Source organism: Epinephelus fuscoguttatus, linkage group LG10, assembly GCF_011397635.1.
Source record: "Epinephelus fuscoguttatus linkage group LG10, E.fuscoguttatus.final_Chr_v1".
Lineage (NCBI taxonomy): Eukaryota > Metazoa > Chordata > Actinopteri > Perciformes > Serranidae > Epinephelus > Epinephelus fuscoguttatus.
Window position 1 is genome coordinate 38626789 of NC_064761.1, and position 18854 is coordinate 38645642.

The 18854-nt window shown below is 43.8% G+C and overlaps 1 protein-coding gene across 3 annotated transcripts in view; it reads right to left on the bottom strand.

The window, feature by feature from the left end:
- Window positions 1-363: 363 nt before the first annotated feature.
- herc2 (HECT and RLD domain containing E3 ubiquitin protein ligase 2) overlaps window positions 364-18854 on the bottom strand; it is a 57316-nt gene continuing 38825 nt past the window's right edge. For 2 of the 3 annotated variants that reach the window (XM_049587136.1, XM_049587134.1), the window contains exons 67-91: window positions 17999-18142; window positions 17394-17585; window positions 17150-17303; window positions 16897-17004; window positions 16682-16813; window positions 16296-16454; window positions 16083-16201; window positions 15026-15151; window positions 14766-14921; window positions 14347-14661; window positions 13967-14181; window positions 12881-13058; window positions 12474-12635; window positions 10791-10882; window positions 10545-10684; window positions 10160-10347; window positions 9773-9970; window positions 9594-9677; window positions 8979-9120; window positions 8186-8380; window positions 7804-7916; window positions 3732-3922; window positions 3540-3645; window positions 3241-3453; window positions 364-1299 (exon numbers count right to left, since the gene is read on the bottom strand). In XM_049587136.1, the coding sequence (XP_049443093.1) occupies window positions 1027-1299; window positions 3241-3453; window positions 3540-3645; window positions 3732-3922; window positions 7804-7916; window positions 8186-8380; window positions 8979-9120; window positions 9594-9677; window positions 9773-9970; window positions 10160-10347; window positions 10545-10684; window positions 10791-10882; window positions 12474-12635; window positions 12881-13058; window positions 13967-14181; window positions 14347-14661; window positions 14766-14921; window positions 15026-15151; window positions 16083-16201; window positions 16296-16454; window positions 16682-16813; window positions 16897-17004; window positions 17150-17303; window positions 17394-17585; window positions 17999-18142 (4095 nt within the window). In that variant the 3' untranslated portion in view covers window positions 364-1026. The remainder of the gene's footprint in view (window positions 1300-3240; window positions 3454-3539; window positions 3646-3731; window positions 3923-7803; window positions 7917-8185; window positions 8381-8978; window positions 9121-9593; window positions 9678-9772; window positions 9971-10159; window positions 10348-10544; window positions 10685-10790; window positions 10883-12473; window positions 12636-12880; window positions 13059-13966; window positions 14182-14346; window positions 14662-14765; window positions 14922-15025; window positions 15152-16082; window positions 16202-16295; window positions 16455-16681; window positions 16814-16896; window positions 17005-17149; window positions 17304-17393; window positions 17586-17998; window positions 18143-18854) is intronic. The other variant, XM_049587135.1, reaches the window with a different exon arrangement.

Here is an 18854-nt window from a genome sequence, read left to right on the forward strand (position 1 = left end):
TCACATAGCTTTTCCATCCAAAAATATGTCTACTCAGGCTAAGGAGACCCAGCGTCACCATGGCTTTTTTGTCAAGTTTGTCCAACTTGGCTCCAGTAACTATGAGAAGTGGGATTAAGATCAGTCAGCTGTCACCATAACCTTAATACCAAGGCTTAACACTCAAATAGGCCTCGAAAGCTTTGAGGAGCGGCCAAATGTCCTCACTTTCCAAAAATGTCCTCACTGTTTGTTAAAAAACATGTTAAGGTCCTCATTATGTACCAAGTACAAGTACAAACACACACACACACACACACACACACACACACATAATCATTCTAAGTAAATGTTCCATCATTTTAACAACACAGAAGGCATTCCTCTTTTTTCATTTGAATTTATTAACAGAAATGTATTAACATTTAATATGCAGGAATGAGACCTTCTGTGAATACATGGCACAATCATATTATATACATTCTTTAAGGAGACAGTGCACAAACATGGTGGAGGGAGGGGTAAATACGGGAGCTGTAAAATGACCCTTCGGTGGGCTCTGACTGACGTGAGCCGAGTGAGAAACACAGACTTTTTTAAGTTAAAAATGTTGGGTTTTTTTTTATAAAGAAACACGGTTGTTACCAAGAAACAAAAAGTAATACTACTGTTTTGTCGCACATCAATTTCTATATACAAACTAGGGACAGGTAATTCACACAAACCAGAGGGAGAAATCTACCACAGTGCTAGGCTGGAGCCGTTTTATTTTTTTAACTGTAACAATATACATAATTTCCATGTAACACAACAATTACATGTGCAGCTGATCACCCCACATTATTTTAAAGAAACTAAATCAGAGCAAACCTGTGTTTGTTCCTCTCTTTAGCTTATAATGCTTTTAAAGCTCATTGCACGTTTTTCCCCCACAGACGTTTGTGTCTTAGTAGAATGCCTGTTTGAATGTGTGTATTAATAGGTGAGATTAAGGCAGTCTCTTTGTGGCAGCTCTTCTTAGACTCGTCCTTCTATAATGGTCGGAGTTCAGTGTCCTGTTAAGTAGTCCTGGGTGGAGTCCGAAGCGAAGGAGTCTGCGTCCTCGTTGTCCGAGTCTTCGCTGCTGTCGTCAGCGGCAGGCTCCCCGGACAGGGCGATGCGGGCGTAGTCGTCGGTGTCGATAGACTTGCAGAAGTGAATGGCGTATTTCAGTTTTTCCTCCAGCACCTGTTTACACGAGTACCTGGGCAGCTTCAGCAGGAAGAAGCACGTGTAGGACTCAGGCAGGAAGTGGTCAGGAGGGTTGTACTTATCCAGCACCTGCGGACAGAGAAGATCACATTATTAGATCTCCGAATCAGGCCAATATAAAGCTGGATTTATAATTCTGAATTAAAGGGCTACACCACATCTACAGTGGCTAAATGTGTACCCAACTGCAGGACAATTGACTCTTTGTGTAGACTACAAATACAGCTTTATGCCCTGTTTACATTTGGTTTTCAAGTGTGTTTTGGTGAGCCGAACAGAAGTGGACAGTTGAGACACTTCTGCAGTCCCACCTGTGTCAATCATGTGTCTCCAGCTTACCGTTTGTGTTCAGATTTTGTGTTCACGTAAAGGTCAAAGGTCCCTGCACACAGTTATTGCATCTACTTCTACGATTCATTTTCGATTCAAAAATTTTTGTACTGTCAAATTATTCTTTAAAAGAGGTACACTTCACTGGATTTTTTCCTTCAAACAACAATGTACGGACTCATACAGAAGTAATCCCCCTCAATCATCACTTACGACCCACTAGAGATCGCGGACACAGTACCCAAAAAAAACACCCACAGTTAAAGCAATTCTAAACACCAAGCTGGGCCGACAGTTCCCGAATAGTATACCTTTTAAAAAAATGGTCTATACAGTATCAAGTGTATTATAATAGCTGTAATGTTTTGGAATGCACCACAGGAGGGCCATATTTCAATAATTCATTTAAAATGTAAAATATAACTCATATCTCCAGTCCCTTGGGAACAAAAAGAAGAGCCACAAGATGACAGGAGGATACTTTACAACAACAGCTTGAGTTTCCTCACCTGCAAAAAGCCACCAGGCTTCACTTTCACTAGCTTAGCCTATAAACCGCAGTTTTTCTGTCAAAAATATGTTCGTTGTTTATGTATCTTCTGTGAATCGGGAGGATTTTCCAGTGCTGTTGTTTCTTTGTCATCTCTGACTTCGGTGGTAGCCATGGTGACTGGAAAAGTGTAGCTGCAGGCTACCGATAAGCTACACTGTGTCATCTGTGTGGTGTGATTTTGTTTTGTAGGGGGTTGAAAATCCTGCTGAATCATGACACTCCTATGATGGATGGTCATGCAACATGGTCACAAAATGGGCAAGGCACAGAGCGTCAGCGTACTGTCACCAAAACAACGGCCAAAAACTGCACTGACGATGTATATTCCTGTTACATCCTTGGTGGGGACACACTAGCATTTACACTACAAAAGATATGTGACCAAATGAGTCCCAGACCACCTCGGCAAGCAGTTTGAGTGATCAGATCAAAATATGTCTTGGTAGTTGTTTTCACATGTATTTAGCATTGTCCACATGTGATCTCCCAAGATAGATTTTTAAACTAAGTGTGAACAGTGTTTACTGTCTATAACAAATAACTCTGACTTTAAAAGAATAGTTTGACATTTTGGGAAATGCTCTTATTTGTTTTCTGTTTTTTACCAATAGTCAGATGAGAAGATGAAAACCACTCTTGTATCTGTAAATATAAAGCTGCAGCTAGTTAGCTTAGCTTCGCATAAAGACTGGAAACGGGAGGGAAACAGCTAGCCTGTCTCTGTCCAAAGGTAACAAAATCCACCCCTAAAGCTCCCTAATATATACGTTATATCTTGCATTAATATTCATAAAAAAAAATCAAAGTTTAAAAATGACGTTGTGGTTTTACGTGCTAAACTATTTCCTTGCTGAGCACAGTGACCTCCTGAAGTCTCCACTGGCTGCCTGGCAATTGCATAGAAATAACAAAGCTCCAGGAAGTAGGGCTGCAACGATTATACAACAATCTACCATCATAACGAAAATATTTTAGTTGATAGGTGTACTTGAACAGATACCAAAACATTTTATAACAAGCCTTACTGGTTGCAGCAGGAAAGAGAAAATATTCAAGACTTTCGCGAATCACATTCAAGACTTTCTAAAACCTTCTCAGGCTTCTGTGGTCACATTTCAGCTTCTTACCTGCACAACAAAATCCCGCCCACGGAAGTCAGCGATGGTGCGTGGCAGGCGCGTGCGACCCCAGACAAACCTCAGGAAAAGAGACCTCTCTGTGTTGGAGAAAGACTCCATCACTTCCCAGAACCACTGGATGAGCGAAGATGTCGGCTCCACTCCCTTGTAGGTTGCCACTGACTTAAGCAGGTGGAGGGGGATGTCCGGGCTTCCACACACCTGAGGGGAGGAAATATTTACTCTCAAACCAGCACACAGCCAGAGGATAGAAGCAATGACACAACCTTAAAACTGCCTCCACTAACCATAGTTTCCAGTTCGTAGCCGGTGAAAAGCGAGAGCAAGGGAACGGGAACTACTCGAGCCATTCCCTCGCGCACAGCAGACACCTGCTCGTCAAACTCATGGAGCCTGAAGGGTGAAAAGAACGAACAACATAAAGCTAAACACAAACACACATTGGAAAGTGTACATTTTGATTCAGCAGGATTTCTTACCTGTAGTTAATTGCCAAGCGGACATATTCTGCACGGTTCTCCAGGGTGATGTGGGAGTACTTGGAGCTGAGCTGGATGTCCTGGCCGCTGGCGTTGGGCACTGTGAAGGGCAGGGTCATGGCCTCAAACTCCTCAGCTGTGGCCTCGTTGTCCCGGATGTACATCAAGCCAGGAATAAAGTCCTTATCAACCTGGAGGAACAGAGCAGATCAACACTTAATATTACATCCATTTGTCCCTTAAAAAGGATAGTTTGGATCTTCTGAAGTGGCATTATACAAAGCACTTATCCATAGTCAGTTTATTGGAGCTGCTGGTTTACCACTGCTTTGATCAGTTAGATTGTGACTGGTGTTTTAAAGGGTTAGTCACACATTTACAGTAATAAAGTAACTGGTCGAGGTGGTGGTAAACCAGCAGCTCATGTGTTCATCGAGGTGAAATTACTGTTTATGACAAGTTGATAGATAAAGGCTTCAGTTCCCTGTTGGAAATTGCTGCCTGACATCAAGGTTAAGCAGTGAAAATACTTTAAATAAAGCATACATTTAAACTCATATTGATTTTTTTTAGGTGGCTACAATATGTTGTGCTGCTGCCCCTGTCCATAGCAGTACATTGCTTAGCCTCTGTTGTGGTACTCCTGCCTTCTTCTCCAAACTAAAGGCGTGCCAACCGCCATTTACAGCAGGTAATGCATTGGCTATGAATAAGTGCATCATACAATCCAAACTATCCCTAATGTATCGTATCACATGGTGTATGCATTTGTCTATTTGTATTTACGCATGAGTGTGCTCACGCCCTCATGCTCACAACACAGTTCCCGTGAGCTCCACAACAATTCCACTCTTTTTGTGAGTCTTATGCTGGATTTATTTACCATCTAACCTTTCTTGTATCTCAAGGGCATAACCACAGAACAAGAGCAGCTCTGTTAGAGAAAAGGGGCCTTTTTTTCACTCTGGTATTCTCTCAATGATGGTTCAGGAGCTCATGATCACAGCGTGAGGGCAGGAGTGGACTCACGCCATCAACAAATGCTGAGACGTGGCTCATGACTTCTTTGACTAAAATCAATGCAGAGTTTAATCTTTCTGAAGAGCAGGTACAGTACGAGTTAACAGAAGTGTTTCTGGCTGTAGAACTGAGGGAGAGCACAGGGAGCTGATGGGCTTAAGGTTTAATCTGAGGAGGAATGTATAGGAATGTGTTCTTTTTGCAGGTTATAATGCAGATCATGAGGATTTGAAATGTTATATAATGTGTGACATAAAGAGAGGCATGCCTTCTTGTAGATGGTAGGTAGATAGACACAAGTACAGTGCATGTGACTTCAAGAATACAGAACATTTTTCTGTCAGGTTTGTTCATACAAGTGTCAAATTTACCAGTCTGTATTAAAGGGACAGTTCACCCCTAAATCAAAAATATATGTATTTTCCCTGTAGTCCTTTTTAGCGGTCTAGATCGTTTTGGTTTGAGTTACGGAGTGTCGGAGATATCGGTTGTAGAGATGTCTGCCTTCTCTCCAGTATAGTGGAATTAGATCTCAGCTTGTGGTGCTCAAAGCACCAAAAACACATTATAAGCAGTTTCATGTAGGAACTACTTTTTTGTACTGAACTACACCTGCCAACTATATTCACGCACAGAAGGACGCACAAGGAAGTACATCTACTCATGGACGAGAGGCTCACGCCCGTGACAGTGTGAGACATAAACTTAAATGGCATCTTCCTCGGCTGAGCTGTAATGTCAGCTAGCTCAGGTGAGGAAGCACACGTCTCTCGTCCATGAGTAGATGCACGCTTCCTTCTGCACAGTGATACGGTTAGCAAGTGTAGTTATGTAGGAAGATAATAATTCCTACATGACACCGCTCATAATAAGGTCTGTGGATTATCTTGAGTAACCAGTTCATGATTTCTGGAAAGAGACATTGCTGCTGAGGTTTTTGGATGTATTTTGTTGGTGCTTTAAGCACGTTAAACTGAGTGTCATCTAGTTCCATTATATTGGAGAGAAGGCAGACATCTCTGCAACCAGTATCTCCGACACAAGGGCAACTCACATCAAAACAATTCAGATTAATGAATAGCAGTACAGGCAAGAGGAAAAATATGTATTATTGATTTAGGGGAGAACTGTCCCTTTAACTGCACAAACTTGATGCAGATTGCTGTATTGACCGGATAAATGCCACCATGTGCAACTTTTTCTGAGATGAGACTGACACAAGTGAATTACTATAAGAGGATATCTGTTCCGAATTTCACAGTCAAGAGCTTCAACTCCTGCTGCCATATATCAGAAGACAAAAAGATAAGAAACTTTAGTTTGTGAGTGTCAGCAGTGAAACTCCCTATGACATGTCATCGAAGCAGCGCCGTATTGTTACATGAGTAAAGACGGGATGACGTTAGCTGTTAAAGAACGAGAGGAAAGACCTGATCCCAGGTTACATGTCTCGGGTAAACAACACAATACAACACCTTTTAAGCATCCTGTGCATTGACAGACAGCTTAGAGTCAAAAATCACACTTAGATAACAGACTTAACATTATTAGATAAGGCTCCCAGACAAGACAAGAAACTGTTAATAATGCAAGTGCTGGGGCCAGGAACAGGAGGGGTAATTATAATGATCTCCCATTTTGAGTCATTAACATGCAGGAACATTTTGGAAATCCAATTCCAAATCCCAGTAAGGCAGGACACACTGACGGAGCCAGGATCTTTCAGGATATACAGTTGTATATCATCCACATAAGACAAATCCATATATGACAATGCAACAGAGGACGTGCTAGTAAACAGTTAAACTCACGGTTGTATGCCTCTGCTAACCAGTCAAGTTGCAGTTTACAGCCATATGTGTCCACACTCATATAATATGAGGTGAAGACTTTGAAGGATTTTAATAAATATTATGTGTATTTTTATCACTATACTGACATGTGTAATTCCAGTGAATACTTTCAACTGAGAAACACAATGTCTTCACTTAGAGACTATTTTACAGAGGACTTATAGAGAGCTTCTTCACGTGGTACATCAATCACCACCTGCAGCTCAATATCAGTGAAACCAAAGAGCTTGTGGTGGAGTTCCACAGGAACTGGATAGAACAGAGTTATAGCCATGACCGTAGACAATGCTTCAAGTATGGATGAAAGCCACATATTCTAAAACCTGGATGCTTCACACAGAGAAGATCTACACAACCAGCACTGTTTCGAGGAACACCCAAGATATTAGCATCACTCATTAAGTATCTGACCAAATCTCTCCCCTTGTGCTATGCCGCCATGGCGTTAATAAGATAAGTGTTTTTGCAACGTAATGATGTCACAGTGAAGCAGATATTTGACTATGGCTGTACCCAACCCAGAATTATCTCAGTCAAATCAGTTTTGGCTGTTCAATACCCATATCCGACTATTCCTTTCTTTTTTTCCCATACAGAGTTTAAGAGTTTTAACAGGGTTTGGCAGGATGTTCAGGATGGCAGTAACGTTCATGTGATATAGTAAACAAGCCTATCTGGCTCTCCAAGCTAATGCGAGCTAACTATGCTAACGTTGGATCTGAGATGTGCCACAACACTTTTGGCCAATTCTAGATATCAAACAAAAGCCAGAGACTATATTTAGCTGCTGTGAGCTGTAAATTCACAGCAGATATGACTTTATCTCGGAGCCCAATGGGCAAAGCCTCGCTTCCTCCAGGCAGCTGCCCCCAACTACCTCAGTTTCGTCCTGGGTCTGGGTACACACCTGCTTGTACCAGAGCGTGGTACTGACTGACAGTGGGGAAAAAACTGCTCAACTTAAATCAACTGAGTGGTTGCTTTTAAGCCCAGTTCAGACCAAAGTTTTCCGACGAGACGAGCTGATTCAGTCTAATGTCTAAATCACTGAAGAACAGTTCTGCACATAAGAGTGGTTCTTGCTTGTGGCCAGTTGTTTGAAAAGTCACATTTTCACATTCAATCAATCATCATCAGCATGCACTACACACACACTGAGGGCCCTTATTGTGTACAGAGGAGCAAGGCTGTGTACGTACCTCACTGAGGTCAGCGATGGTCAGGTTCATGCCTGCCAGCTGTTTCCATACCGGCTCTGCCAGATTCAGACTAAGAGGGCTTCCAGTCCGGATTGCAATGCCCAGGAGCACTCCTGCAGACACAGCAAGGCAGAGCGTATTACCCATAGATCAAACAACAACAATCATCTGTCACTGTGCACTTTGCAGCAAAAAAAAAAAAAAAAAAGTGTAAATACCTATAATAAATGAAGCACACTCAACCGTTCAGGCCAGGTGTTTTATCAGCGAAAACACACATGAAGCATTTGTACATTTTAAAATAAACATGCATATTTTCAGTTTTTGTTTATCAAGGATTAACACCCCACAAGACCTGACTGGGAGATTAACTGGATTATACCTAGGAAGCGGAACATGCTCATGTGAAGAGGGGACTTGGCTGCAGGGTTGAGCAGGAAACAGTCCCTGTTGGCCCCTGACTCGTCGCGTCCGTTGGGGGTGACGATGAGCAACGGGGTCAGGGCGTTCTGCAGCTCCTCACACATTTCTGCGATGGACTCGCTGTAGCCTCCACCACAGTCGTCCACAGACTCCCCTGAGATGGTAAAAACAAAAGAACTTAAAACATTCAGGCTGAGGAAATGCACATAGTTTTGCTTAAAATGTTACTTCCTCATACTGTCCTGCACCTGCACCCCCACCCCTGTCTCTTTGAGCCACCCTCCAGAAAAACCCCAGTCTGCTCTGCTTGGTCAGCGTCTGCTCTTCTGTATCTCTACATCTCTGCACTGTCATGGCAGCCAGAGAGCAGCTGTGACAAGGAAAGGGAGCACTTCTCTACCGTGAAAATTCACTAATAAAAGCTTCTAAACCAAAATTTTCACAGTCAGAGTAAGATTATATGTTTCCCACATGTTAGCATGTAGCTACCTGTGGAAGTGTATGTAATGAAAGAAAAAGAAATTGTCGCACGTATAAAAATAAACACAACCTTGCATTGTGCCAATCACACCAAGTCCAGAACTTTTGTCTGTCATTGAAGTTTTGAGAGCAGGTTCAATTTTCTGCGTTTTTCGCATCTGTCAGAAGCCTTCAGAGACGTTTGACCAAGAATCAGTGAAGAACAGCTGCGTCCAGACAAAGGAACAGGCCGCCCAGAATCATTTCCTAACTCAAGACACTGTAACACCTACCCACAAATTTGACCTTCCACACTCGGTGAGGAAGCAGCAGGCTGTCTGGGCTGAACGAACTCATTTTGGCACACATCTGCCCAAATACAGACTTGGTTCCATCTGGGCCAGCCAGGCCTCCTTTGCTCCGGGAACGCTTCACCTGCAGGGTGAAGAAGAAGAAAAAAGATGGTTTGATTTGTGTATGTTCTGTGCTTAACAACTTCCTGCCAGACAGAGAGGATGTGCTGATGGGCATGAACTCCTGGTTATGAAAGCTCTCTGCACCACTGATACGACCACAGCTATGTGAGGGGAAGGGGTGTGTGTGTGAAGAGGCAGTGGCCCGAACTGAGACTCTATGTGGAGTAAAGTCAAAAACTCAATCCAGGAACCCCTGCAGACAGGCTGGAGCACAGATCACACACACCACAAAAAAATCCCCTTATGAAAGAATCACATGTAATGCTCAGGAGCCTGTCTGGAACATAGCCTGACAGTGAGAGGAGGAGGAGGGGAGGGAGCTACAGTAAAAGTGAGCAGGAGAGTCCAAGAAAGATTAAAGTGAGTGTGAAACAGAGTATGAGCAGGCAGTTGTTAAAAATGTGTGTTATTTTCATGTATTTCCCACTGTACCTGTATCCTGTTGAGCTCCACCACAGGTCCGTGCTGTCTGTCCCTCACCATCGTGGCTTGAACCACCTTCCTGAAAGCTGCTTCCTGTTCACAGACATAAAGAGTGTATTTAAATAAATTCCACAAGCACCGTGCAGACATTTTTCTGGGATAAAAAGTCATTCTCTCATTCATTGTACCTTGCCCTGGGAGATGAGGATGCCTCTGAGCGTGTCGAAGCCCACTGAGGGTCCGTGGCCAGTCTGACCAAGTCGGCCCTCCAGGTCAAACATGGGTATACACGGGCAGAAGAGCTCCGAGATGTGGTGCAGCAGCAGCAGCCTGTTCCTCAGGGCCATGATGGGGATCTCCTGCAGGTGGTTGTACTCCATGGGAACCTTTAACACACCACAAAGACAGTGAGACATCAACAGCATGATGGGCATTTGAAGGTCTGCAAGCGACATTGATTTAATGATGCGTCTGTCTGCAAAGCATTACTGCCATCTACTGGAGCATGTGGACAGAGAAGTCATTTTGTAGTATACAAAGACTGACAGTTACGTTTCTTTCAAAGTAAACAGTACCTGTGCAGGCAGTTTCCCAGCATTGGTGGGCTTACTGGTGGACCAGGCGAGGGTGTGAGCAGAACCACAAGCCACCCTGTTGATCTTCTTGCCCTGCAGTGCAGCCACCAGCCGTGGCCTCTGGATGGCATTCGTGGTCCCGTCTCCCAGCTGGCCCTCATCATTGTCACCCCATGTGTACACTTCTCCTGAGCCAAACACAACAAAGCCGTTCTGTAAAGCTGCAATCCAACCGGACTTAGCTGAACTGTTGGGACTCGATGATACCAACTGGCCAGATGGCAAGGAGAACTTGGACAATAAACAGATCTGAAATAAACTGACAAATGCATATGTGGGGGAGTGTGTACAAAAAGGAGATCACGCATAAAGTGGTCGATCCTACCATCCTCTGTGCAGCACACACAGTGCAGTGACCCTGTGGCGATGGCAATGACTTTCTTCCCTTGCAGCCCCTGAACCTGTCGGGGTCGTCGTACGTGGTCATCAGAGCCATGGCCCAGCCGATGATAGTCCCCTTTCCCCCTGGGAATGACATGATGCATTACACACAACTGAGCCATCTCATCTTTAACAACAACAGTGATACAAGAGGCCATGACAGATCTACTCTGCACCGCGCTGTACTTACCATGTGTACACTGCCCCAGACTTGGTAAGAGCCACAGAAAACTGAGAGCCACACTCCACTTTGACCACCCCGAGGCCGGTGAGAGAGTCAATCTAAAAACAAGACATTAATTCATTGTGAAGAACCCATCAGCTGTCTTCGATTAGCCATTCATCCAGCTACAATGCACATAGATTGCGTCTCAAGGATATGATCTTGTTGAGTGGTTTTAGTGGTATTAGCGGTTAGCAGTGTTGTAGATAGAGGTCAGAAGGCTCCATCTACACCAACTGCTATGTTTAGCTGTTCTCAGGATGGGGAGAGTCAGCTGACGCAATGTTAGTATAAATAGCGAATGAAACTCCACATAGGAAGGCGGATGAAACAAACACAGGACTTTCACCATGGAGAGAGGAGTTCATGTCTCGTGTGAAACCAAAAGTCAGCACTGAGTGATTTTAAGTATGTGGAGTGTGTCATGTAAGATATGTGACATACATGTTTTTTTTTTTGTTTTTTGTTTTGTTTTTTTTACACCCAACCATGTAGTCTTTGTACCTAAGCCTTACAAAAGTGGAAGTCAAAGTGAGAGCTAATTAACCTGTTTCCAACAGCTGCTTAATAAGCTGAAAACTGCAATCTGAAAATATAAGCCGGTGTAGCAGGAGTCTTCTAACCCAGTAGTTCCCAACTGGTGGTTCGTGGTCCAAAAGGGGGTCATGGATCCATTCTGAATGGACTGCAGGTGACTTGCAAATATGTTAAGTTTGTGTAAAAAAAAAAAAAAAAAAAATATTTTAAGAACAGTGAACTTCCGGCACAGAGCTTTTATTTTGAAGTGCCAACTCCTGCTGTAGAACAAGTGACAGCTACTTCACAGAGACAGCAATCTAGCTCGACAACATGGCCAAAGCAAGTATGACACTGAATGTATTAAACTGTGTGGACTTTGAGCTTACAAGCAGTATCAGATGCTCGGATTCTTACAACTTTGAAACAGCTGTTGAAGAGGAAGTTGTAAATTTCTGCATGTGAGATTCTTAATACACATATTCACCAGTCTCGGCAAGAAATAGTCTGGCACATAACTCCCCATGAAACTGCAGCTCATCATTTTCACAATTCTGTTTATTTTGGTTTTGTTCTTTTTACGAATTATGACTGGTAATTAATGAGCTTCAGGTGTGCTGGTCAGAGGGGTTTTTTTATTTTTGGATGCTGCCTGGCTAGCTGTTTCCAGTCTTTATGCTAAGCTCAGATGAGCATATCCTGACTGTAGCTTCAAATTTAGCTCAAAGCTCAAGCGCGGGACTTTTACATATGAATGAACATTTGTTATATAGTGTAATAACTCTCACTGCCTGAAGAGGGAGACAAAAGTTCCACACCCCAGCTTTAAGAAAAGGTATGGATTTTCTCATCTTAACTCTTGACAATCAAGTGAAAAAGGGTATTTCCCAAGATGTCAGTCTCTTCCTTTATTCCTTATCTACAACCAGGTAAAAGTTTTTAAGCTAGCACTGAATGTATGTTGTAAGTTACATATGTGGCGACTGATCTTACAGGAAACACTTATTTGAAGCATTTGACACTGTTTTTCTCATCTTGTGTTCTTTAACATAATCTGATCTCCAAGAGAAACAAGACATGAGTGTAAACGCTTCTGCCGACCTTCAGTGCACACTGTTGTGTAAATTGCCTTACCTTCATGGGGATTTTGCAGCCATCGCTGCCTCCCCGGCCCAATTTGCCGTAGTCCCCGTCTCCCCAGGACCAGACCATGTCATCGTCTGTTAGACACAGTGTCTGGGCGTCCCCGCTGCCACAGGCCACATCAATGACCCTGTGACCCTGCAGTGCATCCACCTGGATAAACCACACAGACACAAACATCAGCTTCACCGCTCCGTGATTGTCTGAGAAAGCTTGTCAGACGGAGGCTGAGTAAACAGTTTGATTCCTGTCCAAACACCCACAGACATATTTGTCGCTGAAACACTTCAGGTTGACAGCTATTTCTTTGGGACTTTTCAGTGTACTGACAAACTTTTAGGGGACTATATATGTATCAGCATGGTATTTTGAGTTGTGTGAGCTACATGATCACTGACCAGCTTGGGTTTGAGTTGGTCCTCGCTGTCCCCGTGACCCAGTCGTCCATAGCGACCCTTGCCCCAGGTGAAGAGCTCTCCACTGGCAGTGATGCAGGCGCTGTGCGCCCCTCCGGCTGCGATATCCACCACTTCCACTCCCCTCAAGGACTCAATTACTCGAGGACGGTCACAGGGGCTGAAGTCAAGAGGAGTCATTGTTACTATAAAAACACAATCCTTTAATCCTTAATTCTCATAGTGTCATGGATTTATATTGACATTATGTGTTTGAGACTAGGGCTGCACAATATATCATTTTTTTTAAATCGCCATCATGTCAATTTGCGTCATGAAGACATCATGAAAGACTCTGAGTGATACTGCACTATAGAATATAGTAACAATTAATTAAAGTACATTCTGTCTATAGGCGCTACTTTGCCTCATCACACCATGCTGTTAACTGTGTGGCCAATCAGACACCTCGTCGTTAACAGGGTCCAACAATATGGATTGCCTGATGGCCCTGGGCCAGAAAAAGTTATGGTGGGCCAATAAATCAAATCAGTCAGTTGCCTGATCGGGCCAGTGCTCAAAGAGGTGAGCAAGGGAGCAACGTCACTACATCTGCCCTTCTCTCAAAGACTTCACTCTGCCTGTGTCTGTCTTAACGGAAGTTGAGTGTGCCTACGACAGACACAGGCAGGCTTTTTTACTTCATCGACAGAATGGCAGTCAATCCTAAAACAAGATGAAACACAGAAAAACATCCATTGCATCTTGGAGAAAAACCTGAAAGACTGGGTTGAGAATGATGACGGGTGTTTTAGGAGTGTGTGTAACAAGTGTGTGGCTTAGTGTGAGAGACAGAGAAAGTCATGATGGATACGTTTAGAGCAGACAGCTACTGACAATTGGAGCAGAGAAGAAATCCAAAGTTGTCAACTGGTAGTAAATGTACAGTACAGGTTTCAGTTTAATCATAAATAACCACTGCAGCTCCACAAGACATTATCGCATATCGTGTATTTTCCTCATATCGTGCAGCCCTATTCAGAACTGAAAATTGAAGGTGCAATGTTTTGTGTTTGATTCAGTCTTGACCTTCTGTTCCCATGGCCAAGTTTTCCATCCTCAGCCTCTCCCCATGAGTAGACTTCTCCCTCAGAGGACAGCGCCAGGCAGTGCTTCCCTCCAGAGTTTACAGCCACTTTCCTGATGAAGACATGTTGGATGGACTCCAGCAGAGTCGGGGTGGACACAGAATCTGTGCCTCCAATGCCCAATCTGCCCCCAGCTCCATATCCTGTCGCATACAGCTAAGGATCAAGATAAAGTATATTAGTGTGACAATAAATTACATCTTCCTGGAACTCATCAGATTGACATGATTGATCAAAACTCTTGCTACAGCCACAAAAGCTGCAGTGTGCAGCCACACAGCTTGTGTTAAATACTGCAGTCTGACAAAAGGAGAGACAGACCTTTCCATCAGCTGTGACAGCAAACAGAGTCTGCTCCCCGCCGATAAGCTGCACTGGCCGCAGTGTGGCAAGGGCTTCAGTGGGAGTGGGCACTTTGACCTTTGCTCCCTCAATGCCCCCCAGCTGACCTCTGTGGTTGTGGCCCCAGCCGTAGATGGTGCCGCTCCCACCAGCCGAGAGGGTCCAGTCGTCCGGTCGTCGGTTCATCCACTGTACAAGCTGCTCGTCGTGCTCACGCTTGAACAATTCGTGACTCTCGTGGAGGCCATTCATGCTCTCGTGATCGGCCATAAGCTCACGAATTTTCTTTGTAACCTTCAAAGGGACAGGAATAATGGAGGAAAACGGATTAAGAACATTCTCATGTCAATGTGTGATGAAGAAAAGTGAGCACGGACAGCATAGCCTGGCACGCTCACCTCATCCAGGAAGGGTCTTGGTAGAGACGTTCTCTTGTCCAGAGCCACAGCGACTCTGGAGGCAGTGCAGTATCGGCGGAACCAAGCCCACTTATGAGTCTCAGCGCAGCAGGGTAAAGTATCAAGCTCAAGATCACAGGCAAGAGCAACCAAGACCTGAACAAAATGTTAATATTAGCCTCTCTATTGAGCTTTAAAAATCCAATAGACTTCCAACTTATAATGTCAATGTGATCGTAAGGAAACAATTCTGAGCATACCTTGAAAAATGGACTATGAAGCAGCTGCTTTCCTCCTCTGACTATGGGGTCCTCATACTCATACTGCCTCTGCAGAGCTTCTGGCAGCCCCTTCACTAAAGCAGCCAGCGCACTGCCTGTGAAACTCTGGTAGAAAGTAGATCATCAATCAATGACATCATTATTAATAATATGGGCCTCATTTTACTAAATAAGGGCTCCATTAAAAAAAACAGTTCTTAAGAGGAAGCCATAGATAAGTTAGCTTATACAAGTGCATCCCTCTCAGTAATTCAGGTACCACAACAAAATTAAATTATCAACCTGAATATATCTGTTTGTACATGATGAGTGACCAGATATGACATTAACACTGAAAAGAAATGAGGTAGCATTTATAAGGGTGACACACTAGCAAAATATGTTCAGCTTTGAAACCAAACAGTAATAACCACAGCCATGTTTTATTCAGGAATCTTTCACTGCAATATTTATCACAAATGTCATGGAAATAACTTTTTTCATTATCATTATATATCATGGACTGTATCTAAAGATGGACGACATGACAGCTCCCCGAAAGTAAGGCATCATCTTGATCGCCCTCTGGTGGCTGGCTGCAGTATAGGTCATAAACCCTGCACCATCCATGCCGGCAGATGAGATATAGGCCAAAATGAAAACTCAAAGTAAATGTCAAGTCAGTTTTTCCCAAAGATGTCTGCTGTCATTTTAGGTAGATCTTATCACACTGATTCTTTTAAGTTTGGTTTGAGGTATTTGATGCTATAAAAAGGGTGTTTGACATCATGATTGACAACTGTATGTGCCAATTAATGTGCTTGCGATTGAGTCTGACTGCAGAGATCATGACTGTTCAGACTCTGGCTCCAAATGACATCACCAGCGCAAGATGGCAACGGCCGTATCCGGCATGTTTTGGCTTCATTTTTGTACAGTGGGACAAAGTGAAGACGCATTGTCCTTCTTTATTTACAGTCATTGTTATGAATACCCAGTAAATACTATAGTTAAGATGTTTAGTATGTTTCACCTTCTGGTATCTCACTGTACTCACCATAGAGCGAGCCTCGCCCTCACTGTCACCCAGCAGCCTGTTTATGTTGATGGACTGACCGTACTCCGTGGTCAGGAGCTTTCGTAGTCTCTGCAGAGCCCACATCCTGTGTCCTGCAGCTGGACACAATTAAATAAAATGCAACATGAATATATCATATTTTATGTCTATGGTAAAGCCATTACATGCTGAATTAAAAGAACTGTATTTTACCTAGTGCACTAAGCTGGGCACAAGCAGCAAGGGAGGCAGCCAACCGAGGTACGATGCTTCTGTTGGAGGCAAAGTTGAGCCTGAAGTCCAGAAGACAGGTGACCAAGTCCATGGATGGGCAGGACAAGATACAGCGATCTGACAGCAAGTCTTTGGGACCTGAGGAAAGACACAAAAAAGAGTCAGTGTCACGAGCCTAGGTAGTCTGCGTCTGTGTGCTAGTGTTGTGATGCTATTACAGTATGATTTCAGAAGCATGCCCGGTCAAATGACACATGCATTAAGAGTGTGTTTCTGCTCTAATGTTCAGAGGGTGTTAATGTGTAGTTAACATCTGGTGACAGACCAGTGTCAGCATTGTGTTGCATGTGTTTGATGCGGCTCACCAGCAGCAGGCATGATGGGGTAGACAGTAAAGCGCCAGCCCCAGCCATTCACAGAGCCATCACTGGTGAATTTCCACTTCAGTTCATCTCCTGGGATCCTTAACTCACTGGACCAGTCGGACCACTCCCGACCTGAAACACACACAGCACGCCACCACATTAATTTTTGATTCATTGGCACTGACTCAAAGACGTCACAGTCTTCCTCTCATCACCTGATCTGACAGAGACGATCCTATTGGCTCCATCCATGATCGTTAACGGATCGTGGCGTCGCTCAGTTGAACACTGTCGGTCAAACTCTATCCTCAGACCCTCAGCACCTACAAAAAAAAGATAACAGATGTGACTACATCAAAGGGACACGTCGTAATGATCTCTATTGTTGTCTTGCTTATTCAAGTTGCTCTGAGTGAAAACATTTACTCAAAGTGTAAAATTAAAAATCTGTCCATGTTCCCTTTTTACCTGGGATCTTCACAGTACCACTGGTAGAGGTGTCATCTGTATACGGATGGCTGCTCTCCACAACAACTGGCTGGGAGGACAGGCGGCCACTCTGTGAGTCCGTGGCAACGTCCTCTAACTCGGTGACACACAACTCCAGCAGCATGTCAGCAACCTACAGCCGAGACCCAGAGATGTCAAAGTTGCCCAACATCCTATGAATCACGAGGCCGACATGAAATCAAAACTGAATACAATAACTCACCTGTGGATAAGCTGTACCCATGCCAGACAGCACAGCGGACAGCACCTCCTTGCCCTTCTCCCCAGAGCGACACGACACTGCCAGTTTGAGCAGGTCGACCATTACACGGGTGTCATCAGGCACAAGCAGAATTGTGAACTCGTCGAGGTACTGAGGCTCTGGACCAACCACCTTACTCTGGCTCTCAGAGTCCTGTAGAGAAACATAACAAGAAAATGGCTGAGCTAGCTACATGTGGCTGGAGTTAACAGCTTTACCAAGAAAGGAGGGTTGGGTACCGTTCACATTTGAACTGATACCAGTTCTGGGACCTGGAATTTGGCACCAGTACCCAACAATACCCTTTTTCGGTATTTTACTTTCTCTGTAATAACAAAAATTTAAATTTTGAACAAGTTGCAGGGGTGACATAGTCAAGTAACGGGGCGGCTGACAGAGCACTGTGACCAGTTTCCCAGGTTCAGACACTTTGCAGCACTTCCACAACTTGTCTAAACCCGGCGTTCTCACCCAGATACTTTCTCAGGTACCTATAAATTGGAAGTTAAACGTACTTGATAGTTAAAAGTGCTTGTTACCCAAACCTACAAGTTAAACAGACTGACCTCTTTTGTCTTGGTCATGGTTTCAGCTATGATGCTGGCTGCTCCGGGGTCATCAGTGACGGGGATGAAAGGACGTGAGGAGGCACCAGGGGCAGAGGGAGTCATAGCCGATGATGGGGTGACGGCATCTTCTGATGAGGGAGCCTACTCACACACAAACACACACGGCAGGGCCATGTTCACACAAATCAATTCTTTTCTTAAATACATTACATTAAAAACTTAGAGTGTATGACAGCATCAACTGTAAGTTTTAAGTTTTATTTAAACCATGACATCATTTGAATAGTCTGTGCTATAATTAATGTACTATTGCCTGTATTCATTCTCAAGATCAGGACAGAAATCTTAAAGGGACAGTTCAGATCTTTTGAAGTGAAGTTTTGAATCAAGTAATGTAGTGTTGTGGACAAGGAAGGCAGTTAAATCAATTTTAGCCACCTAAAAAAAATCAATATCAGTTGAAGTGTATGCTATATTTAGGATATTTTTCACCTATTAACTTTGCCGTCAGACAGCCCTTTTGGATTGGGAACTGAAGCCATTTTATTGCTCTCTTTAAAGCAACCAGACTTCTTTTACAGAAACATGATTTTACCTCACAGTACACCGGCGTTTCTTGTCTAATGCTGTCTCAGCTGCTTAGTTTGCTATTGTGTGACTTTGGGGTTTTTTAAAACGTTTGTTTAGATTCACCAAAGTGACACATACCACAAACCAACTGGCAGTGGTGGATAGACAGCTCCCGTGTTCTGCGAGGTAAAATTGCTTCTTTTTGGCAAAGGAGTCTGATGGCTTTGAAGAGAGCATAGATAATGGCCTCAGTTCTCCGTCTGAAAGGTTTGTCTGACAGCGA